The sequence below is a fragment of the Hemiscyllium ocellatum genome, chromosome 10 (genome assembly GCF_020745735.1).
Source record: "Hemiscyllium ocellatum isolate sHemOce1 chromosome 10, sHemOce1.pat.X.cur, whole genome shotgun sequence".
NCBI classification, from domain to species: Eukaryota; Metazoa; Chordata; class Chondrichthyes; order Orectolobiformes; family Hemiscylliidae; genus Hemiscyllium; species Hemiscyllium ocellatum.
Genome location: NC_083410.1, coordinates 82,202,877 through 82,220,630, shown reverse-complemented (window position 1 = coordinate 82,220,630; position 17,754 = coordinate 82,202,877). Strand labels below are relative to the sequence as shown.

General features: G+C 40.4%; 1 protein-coding gene across 1 annotated transcript in view; it reads left to right on the top strand.

The window, feature by feature from the left end:
* The window catches only part of prkn (parkin RBR E3 ubiquitin protein ligase), a 1,131,251-nt gene that overhangs the window by 969,680 nt on the left and 143,817 nt on the right, over positions 1–17,754 (top strand). Inside the window, exon 8 of the mRNA XM_060831013.1 lies at positions 1,334–1,395. Within this exon, the coding sequence (XP_060686996.1) occupies positions 1,334–1,395 (62 nt within the window). The remainder of the gene's footprint in view (positions 1–1,333; positions 1,396–17,754) is intronic.

The window sequence follows — 17,754 nt, the reverse complement described above, 5'->3', positions numbered from 1 at the left end:
TCAGATATATTAATTATTGGACACGAACTGGAGAAGAGCAAAGCAGCTAAGTTCAAATTCCCATGGATTGGCTGCAACTTTGAAAAGCTATTTGGAGCTAATTCTTCAATGATAGAGAGGCGCTTTTTAGAGAAATGAAGCAATCTTTAAAGTGATGTGCAAAAGAAGCAAGGGTGATATGAGAAAAGCAACTTGTTTACACAGCAAGTAATCAGGATAGGGAATGCACTGCCTGGTAGTGTGGTTCAGTTGAGGATTCAAAACGGCATTGGATGATTATTTGGATAGAAATAGTATGCAAGGCTTTTGTGGCACAGTGGTAATGTTTCTATCTCTGGACAAGGAGGCCTTCTTTAGGTCCCACCTGCTCTAGATGCATGCAGTAAGATCTCTGACCAGGTTACTTAGAAAAATGTCTGTGCAAGGTTGTGGGGAGAAAGCAGGAGATTTGCACAAGGTGATGATGCTTGTTGAAAGAGTCAAAATGTGTGGCACTGGAAAGGCATTATCGGAGGAGCAGGAGAGTCAACGTTTCAGGCATAAGCCCTTCATCAAGAAGGTATTGAAAGAGCCAATGCAGCACAATGGTCAAATGGCCTCTTTCTGTGCTGTAACAATTCTGCGACTCAGTGATTCTGAGAACAGTTTTGAAGACTATTGACACATTTAGAATCAAGAAACAAAATCCATGCATTTGAAAGATTTAAAGAAACAACTTGCCTTGTTATCTTGGCATTAAGCCAGGTTGCATTATCATAAAGGTGTATATTTGCAAATATGAGAACATATTTACAATGAAATGTCACCCATGCTACCTGTCTGTCAAGTGATCATCAGTAAACAGCGTTGTGATAGACAGAAGACTATTGTTGACACAATGATGGACCTACAACACTGTCCTGAGGAATACATGTTCAAAGTGCAATTAATTAATCTGAAATACGTAATATTTGAAAGTAAAGGATATTAAATACTGAAAACCTAGAAGTAACTTGAAAACGAATCATATAGTTTTTGGAAAAAAATCACAAGTTACCTGTGCTGTGTGTAAAATGGTCAGATTGCAATATGAGTGATAAAGTAAACAATTAGATTGCATTAGTCGACAAGTTCAGTAATACCTAGAATTGTAAGTTGTACAATACTTTGCTACAAATTGTATAAATTGTACAGCGCTTTGCTACATGATGACCACATGTGACAAAGCATCGGACAATTTACAGTGAAGAGCGCAAATTCCTTTCTTGATTAATGTTTGTGTTAAGCAGCTCTTATTGTGGACAATAAAAACATTAGACTTTGTAATCTTATTTTCTTTTTTATTGCTTAATAGCTGGCTGCCCAGACTCACTGATTAAAGAAGTGCATCACTTCAGAATTCTTGGGAATGACAAGGTGAGTGTATTGTTATAGCTGCTCTTCACCTGCGACCCTCTAATGCAAGCCTCTAATAAGACCATTTCTGTTCTGTCTCCAATGAACTTTTGTTTGCTTTTTGAATTCCAGTGTCTTAAAGTGGAGAAAACACCAGTCATGACTGATTATTCATTAGTATGTTTGCTGTCTTCAACACTTTTCAGCTTTGTAGTTCTGTATTCCTAGCCAGCTTCATAAAGGGTCCCAAGAACGGTTGAAATCAATCTTGTCACAGGTGGATAATGAAGATGTATAACAAACTAGATGAATGATTAGAGATCAGTATTCTGTTTTAGTTTATTGATTTAAATGACCCTAATTTACCACAACAGTGCTGAATATTTAGCACTTTCTAAAGCAAAATGAAAGTAACTCCACTCAGAGTTTGAGATGAATGGAACATTTGTGTTCCTGGACATGTTGTCATCTAATCCCTGGGCGATTTACAACTGATGTTATTGAAAGCTTTAATAAAGTGTAGGTTAAAATTTAGCAGAGGGTAGAGTGGCTTGAGTTAGTGCAATAGTGACCATTAAATTTGGTCATCTTTCCTAATACTGTCTTATGTGGCTCTGTGTAACATGTAATCTGATAGTGCTCTTATGAAGCACCTTGAGACAGAAACGAACATACATTTTTATGTACACTTTCTATGAGGCTATGATCACCATGGCAATATCTCCTGAGGATTGTAGATTTGTGATTATAGGTTCCAGCCTCCTGGCTGATGAGAGACACATGCATGGAGATGCTGCCTTTGTAAGGTTTGTTTCTAGAAGTAACTGTAGTGATTGTAACAAGGTCAGCCAGGTGAATTTTATAGAATATATTTCCTGATTGGGCTGTTAACCTGATCTAATCAGGTAGCCCTGGCTGACAGGTATAAACAGAAGTGTCAGTACTGCCGCAGTTAGGCAGTAGTGTGGGAAAAGAGGAAAAAAAGGAGAAAAACAGAAATATCAAAGGTTCTGTGAGAGCTGGCTCTGAGGAAGTCAGACCAGTGTCAAGTATTATGCATGTGTAAATAAAGGGTGACTTGCTGATGGGATATCAGCCTCTGTGGAGTTATTTTAGTAGCAATGGAAGAAAAACAATTTCTTGAAGAATTTCACTCGCAACAATTGTCTTTGAGTTGGAGTAAGCATTTTTGGCATCATGACTTGTTCAATCCTCCATCGAAGACTGGGCCCAGTATGTGGAAAGAATGTGTTACTTTTTCTGGGCAAAAAACATCAGGGCAGATGAAAAGCATTGAGTAATTCTCCTGATGCCTTGTGGACCCAGAGCTTTTTCAGTTATGAGGAGCCTCATATTTCCTGAAGCACCAGATACTAAACCCTGTCAAGTGTGGACAGATTTAGTTAAACAATATTATGATCCCAAGCCTCCTCTACTTCTGAGATGCTATCAGCTTTACTTGGCAGTTCAAGAATCCATGTTGGGAATTTTGTCGAAGTTAAGACAATTGGCAGAGTAATGTGGCTTTGTTTTAAACCTCAATAAGATGCTAGTGTGTCGGATTAATGATATAACTATGCAGAAGTGCCTACTAGCTGAAGCCCAACTGGCCTTCAAACAGGCACTACAGCTGGCTTTATCATTAGAAAATGCAGCAAATAGAGATATGAGCTCTCTGGTATGCTTATGAAAATGGATACCCTCACCAGGCCAACTGAGCTTGGGGGACATCACTTGAATAAAGCCAACTGGATAACCTCACTCAGGACATATCCTAAATAGAGGGACTCAAACGGCACCAGACTCCTCGAAGTGAGAGAGACAGTTTATTTCAGAGGACAAAGGTTGGTGCCAAAATCATGGAAATGGCTCTGCTGGTAGGGCAGGGTGGTGGCCACCCCATTTCAAATGGAGTTCAGCAATGTAGGCACAAGACTGAGGGATGGTCTCATGAAGGCCTTTAAGATTATGAAAAGGTTTGCCAGGGCACACATTCTTCATAGGGATGAGGAGGGTTGGGATAAATTCTGAGGAATGGTTACTCGACCCAAAACATTAACTCTGATTTCTCTCCACAGATGTTGCCAGACCTGCTGAGCTTTTCCAGCAATTTCTATTTTTGTCAGAATCTCTCTGTTGGTCTTGGTCCATTCCTTTTATGAGCTATTTTCTCCTTTTAGAAAGGTGAACGCTGTTAACCACCCTACGTAGACAAGTACAATGCACAAACCAGTGGTCCAGCAGTCCATGAGAGGGGCACACAAATGTCTCCCATGTGAGATTGTTCTCAAGGGCCCTTGCTGGAGTCATCAAACACTGGTGTCTGTCACTGAGATCTAGTGAAGCCCCTTAACAGCATACACTGCTGCCAGATACTGTTGCCACTGACTAAGTAGTCACTCCCTTTCCACCAAAGTCATCCTCTTGCATTTCCACATGCAAGGTGCAAAGGGAAAACATGTAATGGATTGTTCACTCTGATAGATGGAATGAGGTCTTTGATGCCCTTGAAGTATTGCAGTCACTTTCTGGAGGTGTCCCTGGGTTGCTGACCTCCTCTGCATTCTCTGTATAGGCTCCGTCACTTGGGCCAATACATGGGGTGGCTAAAAGGTAGAAGACAGAGGGTAGTGGTGGAAGGTTGTTTTTCAGACTGGAGGCCTGTGACCAGTGGAGTGCCACAAGGATCGGTGCTGGGTCCACTACTTTTTGTTATTTACATAAATTATTTGGACGTGAGCATAAGAGGTACAGTTAGTAAGTTTGAAGATGACACCAAAATTGGAGGTGTAGTGGACAGCGAAGAGGGTTACCTCAGATTACAACAGGATCTGGACTAGATGGGCCAATGGGCTGAGAAGTGGCAGATGGAGTGTAATTCAGATAAATGCGAGGTGCTGCATTTTGGGAAAGCAAATCTTAGCAGGACTTATATACTTAATGGTAAGGTCCTAGGGAGTGTTGCTGAACAAAGAGACGTTGGAGTGCAGGTTCATAGCTCGTTGAAAGTGGAGTCGCAGGTCAATAGGATAGTGAAGTAGGCACTTGGTATGCTTTCCTTTATTGGTCAGAAGTATTGAGCACAGGAGTTGGGAGATCATGTTGCGGCTGTACAGGACATTGGTTAGGCCACTGTTGGAATATTGCTTGCAATTCTGGTCTCCTTCCTATCGGAAAGATGTTGTGAAACTTGAAAGGGTTCAGAAAAGATTTACAAGGATGTTGCCAGGGTTGGAGGATTTGAGCTTCAGGGAGAGGCTGAACAGGCTGGGGCTGTTTTCCCTGGAGTGTCAGAGGCTGAGGAGTGACCTTATAGAGATTTACAAAATTATGAGGGACATGGTTAGGGTAACTAGGCAAAGTCTTTTCTCTGGGGTCAGGGAGTCCAGAACTAGAGGGCATAGGTTTCTGGTGAGAGGGGAAAGATATAGAAGACATCCACGGGGCAAAGTTTTCACACAGAGTGTGGTAAATATATGGAATGATCTGCCAGAGGAAGTGGTGGAGGCTGGTACAATTGCAACATTTAAAAGGCATTTGGATGGGTATATGAATAGGAGGGGTTTGGAGGGATATGGGCTGAGTGCTGGCAGGTGGGACTAGATTGGGTTGGGATATCTGGTCAGCGTGGACAGGTTGGACCAAAGGGTCTGTTTCAATGCCATACATCTCTATGACTCTATGACTCTATGGGGGAAGAGGAACTGTCATCCTTGCATAGAGGAGAATCTGCTTGGAGATATTTCTGAGGTATGTGGCCATCCAAAGTTTTCTTTCTGCCATTCTGCCTGCTACTTTCCTTCCTATTTTAAAATATCCTGACAGTCTTGGAGATAAGCAAAAACAAAAATTTCTGGAGAAACTTAGTATGTCTGACAGCTTTGGTGAAGAGAAAATGGAGTTAATGTTTCAAGTTGTGACCCTTCTTCAGAACAATATCCAATTATAATGGGAGCTAGCGAGTTTTGAGAAGATTTGTAGCTCAGGTTAAGGTTCTAGATGTAGTTTTGCTCACTGAGCTGCGACATGTGTTTTCAGATGTTTCATCAGCATACTAGGTACCACTATCAGTGAACATCTGGTGAAGCGCTGGTGCTATGTCACACTTTAGTTTCAAGCACATGCTGCAGTACAAAGGAACTGCAAAGAGCAGAGGAAATCACCTGTATAGCATATTCAAAAAGAACAGTCACCCAATGAACACAGTCCACTGATTTCTCAGCAACAAACCCAAACAAGCAGACAAAATGCACCCAGAAACCCGAGCCACTCTCCTCAACATCAAAGATATGTTAGAAATGACTGCCAAACTACACAGATCATTTGGAATCATGGTAACCCACAAACCCACCAACACAAAAATAGCAGCTAATAAACCTAAAAGACCCGATCTAGATAACAAGTAAAATGAACATCATTTACAAAATACCTTGCAAGAACTGTATCAAACACTACAATGGACAAACAGGCTGAAAACTAGCCACCAGAATACATGAACTTCCACGAGCCACAAAAAGACATGACCCATTATCATTTATATCCTTACATACAGATGAGGAAGGACACCGATTTGACAGGGACAACACGTCCATCCTAGGATAAGCCAAACAGATACACGCATGAGAATTCTGAGAAGCATGTCATTCAAACCAGAAGTCTATCAACAAACACATCGACTTGGACCCCATTTACCACCCTCTAAGAAAAAGAACAAGAAATGACATCACCAACACAGGAATGACTTCAACATGGGAAATGACATCACCACAGGAAATGACACCAGCAGCCCAAGAAAACCTAAACATGTAAATATAAAGCAGGACATAACGTAAGCACTTCACTGGAGGCTCACTGATGATGTTATCTCGAATGGTGACGAAAAATCTGAAAACAAACCTTGCAGCTGAGTGAGCAAACTTACATCCATAATGGGAGTTGTCAGTCCTTATATACAGAGGAACCTCGATTATCCAGCATTCAATTATCCAAATATTGACTTACCTGGCAAGATTGCAAGGTCCTGATGCTTGGCTAAACAATGTTATATGGCATTGGATTATCTGGAATTAGATTAACTGTACAAAATATTCCAGCCTTTGTCATATAGTCATAGAACCATAGAGAAGTGCAGCACAGAAACAGACCCTTCGGACCAAATCGTCTTCGCCGACCAGATATCCCAACTCAATCTAATCCCTTCTGCCAGCACCTGGCCCATATCCCTCCAAACCCTTCCTATTCATATACCCATCCAGATGCCTGTTAAATGTTGCAATTGTATTAGCCTCCACCACTTCCTCTTGCAGTTCATTCCATACTTGTGCCACCCTCTGCATGAAAAAGTTGCCCCTGAGGTCTCTTTTATATCTTTCCCCTCTCACCCTAAACCTATGCCCTCTAGTTCTGGACTCCCCCATCCCAGGGAAAAGACCTTGTCTATTTACCTTATCCATGCCCCCTCATGATTTTATAAACCTCCAAAAGATCACCCCTCAACATCCAGGGAAAACAGCCCTAGCTTATTCAACCTCTCCCTATAGCTCAAATCCTCCAACCCTGGCAACATCCTTGTAAATCTTTTCTGAACCCTTTCAAGTTTCACAACATCTTTATGATAAGAAGGAGACAAGAATTGCACACAATATTCCAACAGTGGCCTAACCAATGCCCTGTACAGCCACAACATGACCTCCCAACTCCTGTACTCTATGCTCTGACAAATAAAGGAATGCATACCAAATTCCTTTTTCACTAACCTCTCTATCTGCAACTCTACTTTCAAATAGCTATGAATCTGCACTCCCCAGGACCTTACCATTAAGTGTATAAGTCCTGCTAAGATTTGTTTTCCCAAAATGCAGCACTTTGCATTTATCTAAATTAAATTCCAAATGCGATTCTTCAGCCCATTGACCCATCTGATCAAGATCCCATTGTAATCCGAGGTAACCTTCTTCGCTGTCCACTACACCTCCAATTCTGGTGTCATCTGCAAACTTACTAACTATACCTCTTATGCTCGCATCGAAATCATTTATATAAATGACAAAAAGTCGTGGACTCAGCACCGATCCTTGTGGCACTCCACTGGTCACAGGCCTCCAGTCTGAAAAAGAATCCTCCAATACCACTCTCTATCTGCTACCTTTGAGCCAGTTTGGTATCCAAATAGCTAGTTCTCCCTGTATTCCATGAGATCTAACCTTGCTAACCAGTCTTCCATGGGGAATCTTGTCGAATGCTTTACTGAAGTCCAAATGGATCACATCTACCGCTCTGCCCTCAACAAGCCTCTTTGATACTTCTTCAAAAAACTCATTCACATTTGTGAGACATGATTTTCCACGCACAAAGCCATGTTGACTATTCCTAATCAGTCCTTGCCTTTCCAAGTACGTGTAAATCCTATCCCTCAGGATTCCCTCCGACAATTTGCCCACCACTGACATCAGACTCATCAGTTTATACTTCCCTAGCTTGTCCTTACTACCTTTCTTAAATAGTGGCACTTCTTTAGCCAACCTCCAGTCTGCTAGCACCTCACCTGTGACTATCAATGATACAAATATCTCAGCAAGAAGCCCAGCAATCATTTCCCTAGCTTCTCACAGAGTTCGAGGGTACACCTGATCAGGCCTTGGAGACTTATCTAATTTTATGCATTTCAAGACATCCAGCACTTCCTCCTCTATAATGTGGACATTTTTCAAAATGTCACCATCTATTTCCCTACATTCTATATCTTCCATTTCTTTTTCCACAGTAAATATTGACGCAAAATACTCGTTTAGTATCTCCCCCATCTCCTGCAGCCCCATACAAAGGCCACTTTGCTGTTCTTTGAAGGGCTCTATTCTCTCCATAGTTACCCTGTTGTCCTTAATGTATTTGTAAAAACCCTTTGGATTCTGCTTAACTGTATTTGCCAAAGTTATCTTATGTCCCCTTTTTGTCCTCCTGATTTCCCTTTTAAGTATACTCCTGCTGCCTTTATACTCTTCTGAGAATTCACTCGATCTATCCTTTCTATACCTGACATGTGCTTCCTTTGTTTTCTTAACCAAACCCTCAATGTCTTTAGTCATCTAGCTACCGGCTTTTCCTTTCACCCCAACAGGAATACATTGTCTCTGGACTCTTGTTATCTCATTTCTGAAGGCTTCCCATTTTCCTGCTGTCCCTTTACCTGCAAACATCCACCCCTGATCAACTTTTGAAAGTTCTTGCCTAATACTGTCAAAATTGGCCTTTCTCCAATTTAGAATTTCAACTTTTAGATCTACTGTATCCTTTTCCATCACTATTTTAAAACTAATAAAATTTGGTCATTGGCCCCAAAGTACTCCCCCACTGACACCTCAGTCACCTGCCCTGCCTTATTTCCCAAGAGTAGGTCAAATTTTGCACCTTCTCTAGTAGGTACATCCACGTACTGAATCAGGAAATTTTCTTGTACATGCTTAACAAATTCCTCTCCATCTAAACCCTTAACACTATACCAGTCCCAGTCTATGTTTAGAAAGTTAAAATCCCCTACCATAACTACCCTATTATTTTCACAGATTATCTTACAAAGATCTTACCCATTTGTGTCTCAATTTCCTGCTGACTATTATGGGGGTCTATAATACAATCCCAATAAGGTGATCATCCCTTTCTTATTTCTTAGTTCAAATCAAATAACTTCCCTGGATGTATATCTGAGAATATCCTCCCTCAGTACAGCTGTAATGCTATCCCTTCTCAAAAACGCCAGTCCCCCTCTCTCTTGCTTCCCTTTTTGTCCTTTCTGTAGCATTTGTATCCTGGAACATTAGGCTGCCAGGCTTGTTCATTCTTGAACCATGTTTCTGTAATTGCTATGGGTTCCTCTGTAAAAGCTTAATTTGATACAGTCTCTTCTCCATTACATCTACTGACTGTTAATTGGCCAGCCCTGGAACATCACATGCAACCAGTAAAGCCCCACCGAAGGAGGAGAAGTTGCTGCTTCTGTTACAATGGGACTGTTGTCTTATCATAAAATTCACTGTTTTATCGTTGCCTCTATTTGACAAATGTATATCTTATCTAATGATGTCTTTGAGATGGCTGTGCATGGCAAGGTTATGTAGGAAAAGTTATTTTCTCTGAAACCAGAGGTATCAATAAATACTGCATATCATCTCTGTTGACGTATTCTAACTATGAAATGAAAATTATTAGAGATGTTTTGAATGATTTTTGAACTAAAAGTGAAGCTTGCTGCTGTGCATTACTCAATGAAAGATGGCAAATTATTTGGAGAACCATTTCCAAGATGGCATAAGAGTCAAACTAAGTTTTAAAAAGTGAACAGCACACACTAAATTTGCATATTAATTTGCAAAATTTGGAAATGAAAACACAATTAAATTAAGATATTTCACTCCTTTAAACAAAAGCACTTTTATGAAGCAATTTCACAAATCATTGAATCCTAATCTACGTTGTCATTACATGGGAGAATTGAACCTGTATCACTGCAGAACCAATGGGCAGAATCTTGAGAGGCCTTGTGTGGAGTAAGAGTTAAGAGCATGAGTCTAAGAGGTCATGACATAATGGTGAAGACTAGAGTGAGAAAGAGCACATGGAGGAGATCTAGAGATGAATCTTAGCTTTTATTGCCGAAGTCCAAATTTCACTGAATGTTTGTAAGGGATTCTGCAATTGGACCTAGCATGTTTACTTGCCATGTCTTATCAAACTCACCTCATCTTTACTACTTGACCCAATTGCATCCCTCATGTCCTATTCCAGTCCTAATTTATTATGTACCCTTCCCCAAATAAGGTTAGATTCCCTACAGTGTGGAAATAGGCCCTTCGGCCCAACAAGCCCACACCGACCCTCCGAAGAGTAACCCTTACAGACCCATTCCCCTATCCTATATTTACTCCTGACTAATGCACCTAACACAATGGGCAATTTAGCATGACCAGTTCACCTGATGTGCACATCTTTGGATTGTGGGAGGAAACCCACGCAGACACAGGGAGAATGTGCAAACTCCACACAATCACCTGATGTGGGAATTGAACCCAGGTCCCTGGCGCTGTGAGGCAGCAGTGCTAACCACTAAGCCACTGTACTGCCCATTCAGCAGATATCTACCAAAACATCAGCATTTCTTGCAGCCTTGTCATCTTTAAAAGACTGCTGTGCACTTGAACAAGTACTGGCATTCCAAAACTACCCTGCTCAGTCAAAGACGTTATCAGAAGATGTCAGAGAAGTGTGAAAATGCACCACAATTCACCAGTGGGGACCTGGAGGTCCTAGTTGAGAAGCAAAAATAGAGGATTCATCTTCCCAGAGGACTGTGAGAAGAGAACAAGCCACAAGAGTTTGACAAAATAAAAACCAAAAGAACTGCAGATGCTGTTGATCAGTAACAGAAACAGATATTGTTGAAAAAGCTCAATAGGTCTTGCAGCATCTGTGGAGAGAAGTCAGAATTAATGTTTCGGGTCAAGTGAGCTTTCCTCAGACACCTCCTCAAAAGTCACTCAACCCAAAACATTAACTCTGATTTCTCTTCACGGATACTGCCAGACCTGCTGAGCTTTTACAATAATTTCTGGTTTTGTACCAGACTCTGACAGCCTGGCCTGAAGTTACCATCCAGTTAAGTCCCATATCCACAGTCCTGATGAAGGGCCAGCCATGCTTTAAAAAGGTTAATGAACTGGGCCTGGGTAAGTGATCTATGCAATCAGATGGCCAGACAAAGGATGGATGAGACATCATCATTTTGCGAGAATGACCTGCAGCAAGTGATATGCACTACCTGAGAGTGTGGTTTGTGCCAATTTAATAATGGTTATCAAAATGGAATTGAATCATCATCTGAAGAGGGAAAATTTGCGTGTTGAGCGGCAGTAGGTGAACTACTTTTACAGTCATCTGGCGTCGCCTCAAGGGTCCGATCAGTGTTTATCCAGTCCTTGATTTTCTGATTCTATTTTCTGAGTAACCTATTTGATGAGATTCTGCATGTGGTTCTTTAATTTCTAGGTTCCAAATAGACGAATATTGAAAATACTTTATAAATATATGTTGCGTATTGCTGACAGCAACACTGTTGTAAAGAGATTTATGTACTGATTTTCACACCCACAGAATATCCTAAAGTGCAATAGTGCTGATGTTTTGTATGTAAATGCACAAATCAATATGTGCACAGCAAGGTCCCATAATGATTTACTCTGCTTTTGATGGTGTTGGTTTGGGGGAAATGTTGCCCAGGACACTGGAAGAATTTCATTACTTTTTGAGTGCTGCCTTAGGATCTCATGAGTTGATCTGAAAGAGCAGATGGAATCTTGATTTAATGCCTCATCAAAAATATAGCTTTTAAGACAGTGCGACTTTCACAGTAATGAAGTTGCTATTGTACGTTCAAATTCTGGAGTGAGGTTTGAAGTAATCAGTAACAGAGATAATAGTACAAGCACTAATTCAAGAATGCATTTAAGCTTCAGTAGAAGTATTTAGGTGAATTAGAATATCAAATAACAATGCTGACAAATTAAATGTATCCACTAAGTACACAGTAATCCAGTAAGCCTTTCTGTTTTAATGAGATATAAATGAAGTTCCAAGGTTTGTTGTTCAAATAATGTACATAAACACAATCTTAGAAGAGAACTCCCCATAGCACCATTGTTTTTCTCTCATTTCTTATATTCTATTCTAAATTAACTGTTCGAGGAAACTATCCAATTTGTTTCTAATTATTGGTGAAGTTATGAGAATGAGCAATGTGGAGTAAGAATTGGAGGAAAGGGGAAGTTTGAACTGTAGAAAACACAGAATGGAGGAGCAGGAGTAGCCCTTTGAGCTTGGTCTACCATTCATTATGACCATGACTAATCATCCAACTCAGTACCTTATTCCTGCTTTCTCCCCTTATCCTTTGATCCCTTCAGTCCTAAGAGCTATATCCACATCTTTCTTGAAATTCTTCAATGTTTGGGCCTCAACAGTTTCCTGTGGCAGTGATTTCTACAGGTTCACCACTCTCTGGGTTAAATAATTCCTCCCCATCTCCATCCTAAAAGGCCTACCTCATAGCCTTAGACTGTGACCCCTGGTTTTGAACATCCTGATCATTGAGAACATCCTTCCTGCATGTGACCTGTGTAATCCTGTTAGAATTTGAAAGGTTTCTGTGAAATTCCATACTCTCCCATTCTTCTAAACTCACTTGGATATAGTCCTAACTGAGCTAATCTTTCCCCTTACATCAGTCCTGCTATCCTAGGAATCAGTCCTGAAGAAGGGTTATGGCCAAAACGTTGACTTCTCCTTCTCCTGATGCTGCCTGGCTTACTATGTTCTTTCTGCCCTCTGCTTGTCTCTCCCAGGAATTAGTTTGGTAAACCTGTGTGGCATTCCCTTAATAATACACTAAAGTCCTATACAGCTGCAGCAATCCATGCTCCTATGCTTGAATCCTCGTGATCTAAATGCTAACATATCAGTTGCCATCTTCACAAGCAACTGCACCTGCAATATCACTTTCAATGACTAGGGTACAAATACACCCAGGTCACTTTTTCAGTCTATTGCCATTTAGATAATGATCTGCCTGCTTGTTTTTGCTACCAAAGTGGGTAACTTCACATTTATCCACATACTGCATCTGCCATGTATTTTACCCACTTATTTGACTTGTCCAAATCACACTGAAACTTCTCTGCGTCCTCCTCACAGCATATCGTCCCAACACACTTTGTGTCATCTGCAAACCTGGAGATATGACAGAGTTTCCTCATTTAAACTATTATTATGTGTTGTGAATCCCTAATCCCTGTGGTACCCCACTAGTGACTACCACTCAGAAAAAAGATTCCTACTCTTTATTTCCTGCTGCCAACTAGTTCTCAATACATTTCAATATATGACCTCCAATCCCACGCACTTTAATTTTACACATGAATCTGTTATATGGGACCTTTTCAAAAGGCTTTTGAAAATCCAAGTAAACCATACCCATTGCCTCCCTGACCCCCAAGGCTTTCCTGACTGGCCCAGGTTAAAAAAAAACCCAATCAAGAACCTCATAGTCAACAAGGTCCAACTGGTCCCAATCACTACACCTATATTTGTCTTTGCTAATTCTACAGAAGCTTTTATGATTTGTCTGCATGTTCCCTGCAAGCTTATTCTCATATTCTATTTTTCTCCTCTTAACAGTCTCTTTCTCTCCCTTTGCTGGAATTTTAAACAGTTCTCAATTCTCAATTTTATTGCTTTTTTTTACCAACTTGTATACCTCTTTCTTGGATTTAATACTACCCATAAGTTTCTATGTTAGCCATGACCTGACCACATTTCCCATATTATTTTTATGCCAGACTGAGATCAATAATTTTTGCAATTCATCCATTTTTTTTAAATGTTTGCCACTGTCTATTGACCAGTTGTTTGTATTTCAGCTATTTGTAACACATATAATGAGATGTTGTGTTATGTTTTGACAGACTGCTTTTAATATCTTTAACAATAGATGGTCTAGTATGGGGCCTGTGCAAAGATTCAATCCACCTACCTATATGAATCGCTGTTAACCCACTGCTTTTTACGAGAGAGCCTGGCATTATTCACTGATAGCACTTGAAGATTAAATTATTGTTCATGGTCACTCAGGAGTTATATGTCACTTAGGGTCTGTTAATAATTGTCCAGGATACACTATTTTCATATTTAAGCCGAGTTGAATTTGAACTCCACGTCCCAGGAATAAAATAATATACCTTGCCTTTATATCAAGTTAGAAGCTTCCTACTTTTAAATGCATTGGAACAGAGCAACTCTATTTAGTATGTGTTATCCAATTTTATTTTTCAGAGGTCTGTCAGTATTATCCATTGTTTCAAGATATTATTCAGGCTTTACTGCTTCTGTTAACTTGGTTGTTCGATTCAAGGCTGCAGCAGTAGCCAGAGTCCCCACCATCCCTGCTTTGTTTGGGGGTCTCTAGGAATGGGCAATTGACCTCCTGAATGCTGCTGCTTGAGACTCAGGAGCAACTGTCTTTGCTTGTATGTTTAGCAAAGCAGTACACTGATTCTTGCGTCTTGTGAACAAGCTATTTGTCTGGACCCTGCTGGTCTCTCAACTATCCAGAATGCCAGACCGGTTTATTAGGGCCTGACAAGAGTGAGTGCAGAGGTGAGTGGGTTTTGTAATTCATGCCACCAGCTGATATGCCAAGCTCCAACCCACACCTTGGACATTTCCTGGATGAAGGAGGATGAGAACCCACCATGAAAAAGGTCTCCCCTTTTCCAAGGATGTCCACCTTGAAGAATTTCTCCCCTCCTCCAAGGATATGCCCATCTTGAAAAAGTTCTCCTCCTCCTTCCACAAGGACCTCAGCAAGATTGACTCTGACTTCTCCAGCATCTGCAGGCCTCACAGTTTCCTGGAGAAAGGAATGGAGTCACTGGTCTTGTCACAAGGAAATCCCTCATTAGGCCAGATGCCTGAAGACATCCTTTCAGCAGCACAGCGGAAGATTTGTGCTCCAGGGAGGCTTTAAGGCCCTCTCTGCCAGCTTTCCTCAGGATATCTTGAGGAGGAGTTCTCTGGCGCCCTGGCTGCAGCAGGCATTTCCAAATGTAAAAGTTCTGAACGTTGGAGAGTATTTGCCTCAAAATAAAGAAGCCCTTTCTCTCTTTCTGGCTTGAACTGCAGGCTGCTGCTTTGCAGTACTGGAGGACCTCCTGTTGGCAGCTTTGACAGCTTATTCACCATCCTTAGTTGATACCAAGTCTGCCTTCTGACCACTATTTGGCCAAATCAAGTGAAATCACAACAGGATGACTGTTACAGACACACATTTGATTTAGACGTTGAGGTCCTCACACAAAGTGCAAACTCCTACTTACTTCTTTCTCAGTTGTGATCGTGACAGTGTGTCAGGGCTAACGAACATTACCTGGAATCTCTGTGGGTCCTTTGTCGGTGAGAAAGCAACATACTCTGGGGAGGGAGGGGGAGGTTAACTACTCTGAAGAGGTATTGGGAGGATGACACACCCTGGGGACGGAGTGTCTGTTGACTGCTCACTGTGCTGTGTATCAAGCCTCTGGTTGCAGAGAAACAGAGATTGAACAACAAGCCTGAGATATGAAATATTTTAAAGGAATTGAGATAACGCTGTTGTTTATCCATAGAACCTGGTGCATGTCATCTCTGCATGCCCATAGGACACAACACACAATAAGTATCACCAGTGTGATCATGTGATCAAATGATATCTCATTAAATCTTCAAGAATATGCCAGATTAAAATTGACAATCTAAGCACTGTCGGTGAGAGTGAGTAATGTGGAAGAGGAAATGGAGGCAAGGAGAAATCTGAACAAATGTTATTTGCCTTGCAAGTCTAATATTTATTGCCCATCCCTAATTAACCTTGAAGTGAACCACCTTCTTGCTGTATTCAATATGATCCAAGAGTTTTTCACAGCACAGCAAAGAAGTGGCAATAATTGTCAATGACACCCTCTATCACTTTACTGATGATTGCAAGTGGACCAATGGCCAATAACTAGCTGATTTGGGTTTAACCTGCTTTTTTTGTATAAGAGACTGGGAAAATTTCTACATTGTTGCAGTGTAACTTGCTTTGAACAGCTTAGCAAAAGGACCCAGAGTCGTTTTGACATTAAGTGTACACAACCGTTTCATGAATTGAATAGGAACATACTTGGAATCTCCTCCTCTCATTAGTAATTTAATTGCCCATTACTATTCACAACTGGATGCAGCAGTACTGAAAAGTTTTAATCTGATCTGTGGATAGCATTGCCTCGATCTATGGTTAGCTGCTCCAAGCACACAGTCTTAAACTCTTCTTCGACTCAGGGTTGGTCTGCCTGATAGACTGAGAAGTTTACTGATGTGATACTATAGACTTCAGAACTTCAATAACTGTTCATGGATTGAAAAAAATCAACAAACATAAACTGTTAAAAACAAAAAGAAGCAGCAATAACTGTCTGAAATAAACTATTAAGTGACAAATACAAACTTATGCAGGAATTCAAAATAATTAGCCATGGAGCTACATGAACAAAACTCTTTCGATGTTTGTTTAGTAATTGCTTGCTTCATTGCCACAAGGATAATTGATTGCAGAAGAATTTAAGGAGTTAACTGTGAAAAGCTGTGTCTTTAAATAGCTAATTAGGCCAAATGTAACAAGAAACAAATAAGTTACTTTTCATAAAAAGGCAAGCTGCAGACTTGCAATATTGTGGATGAAAGAATCTAAAGAATCATCAGTAATATCACATCATAGACCTGAAGGACAAAAGAAAATTGTATAAGAATCCAACACTAGAACAATTCAGCAACTGAACTTTGAAAAACAACGCTGCACGAGATTTGAAATCTGGACACATCCTGAGACAGATACTGCTGGTTGGAAATGTAGCTAAATTCCACCATTAATTGGGTAACAGCTAAGTTGAATTGTGAGGCTTAACTTGGACACTTGCGGGATCTTGTTTTAGTTGCTACATGTAATAAAGTTTATATCATTGTTTCAGTACTTGATTGTCTGTGAGATTTCTTAGTAAGTAGCCAAATTAAAGGTCGCTTGTGGTGATTTACCCATAATTTTAGGACATAAAATTATATATTTTTTTATTTTTTCCGAACAAGGAATGTGGTCATTTCTATGCTAGTTTTTATTACCATGGGGAAGGTGGTGGTGAATGATCTTCTTGAATCACTACAGTCTTTGAGAACTTGTAGGAACACTCACAGAGCTGTTGGGAAGGAATTACCAGATTTTTAACCCTATGACACTGAAGGAATGGTGATATAGTTCCAAATTAAGGTGGTGTGTGATTTGCAGGTGTTGGCATTCCCAATGTTTTTCACATTCAATTGTGTATAGTTCTCTTACAGTATGCAGATTTTCGCTAACTCCTTTCTTGTTATAATTGTTTTGAAGGTTTTTTTTTAAGTATTACATTTTGAATCCCCCTCTCCACTTTTAACTTATCTAATCTATGGTGAAGTCTAAACCTTCTTGATCTGTTCTTGGACAGTATTTATTCAGTTCGTTAGTCACGCTTTTATTAATTTATTTTCCAATACCCTTTCTCAATTCTCATTAAATATGAATTGGAACTTTGTTGTTGACTTTTTCTTTGCTACAGTTAGGTATAAATTTACACAGTATGTTCCACTTTTGGAGGGAAGCCTGTTTATCCTTTGCAGGTTTGTTCTTAAATGGTAGTCCTGATTTGTTTTTGCTAAGCTTGACCCTAATGCCCCAAGAGTTTGTCTACCTGAAGTTATACACACTAGGATTTAATTAGTTGCCTCTCAAAT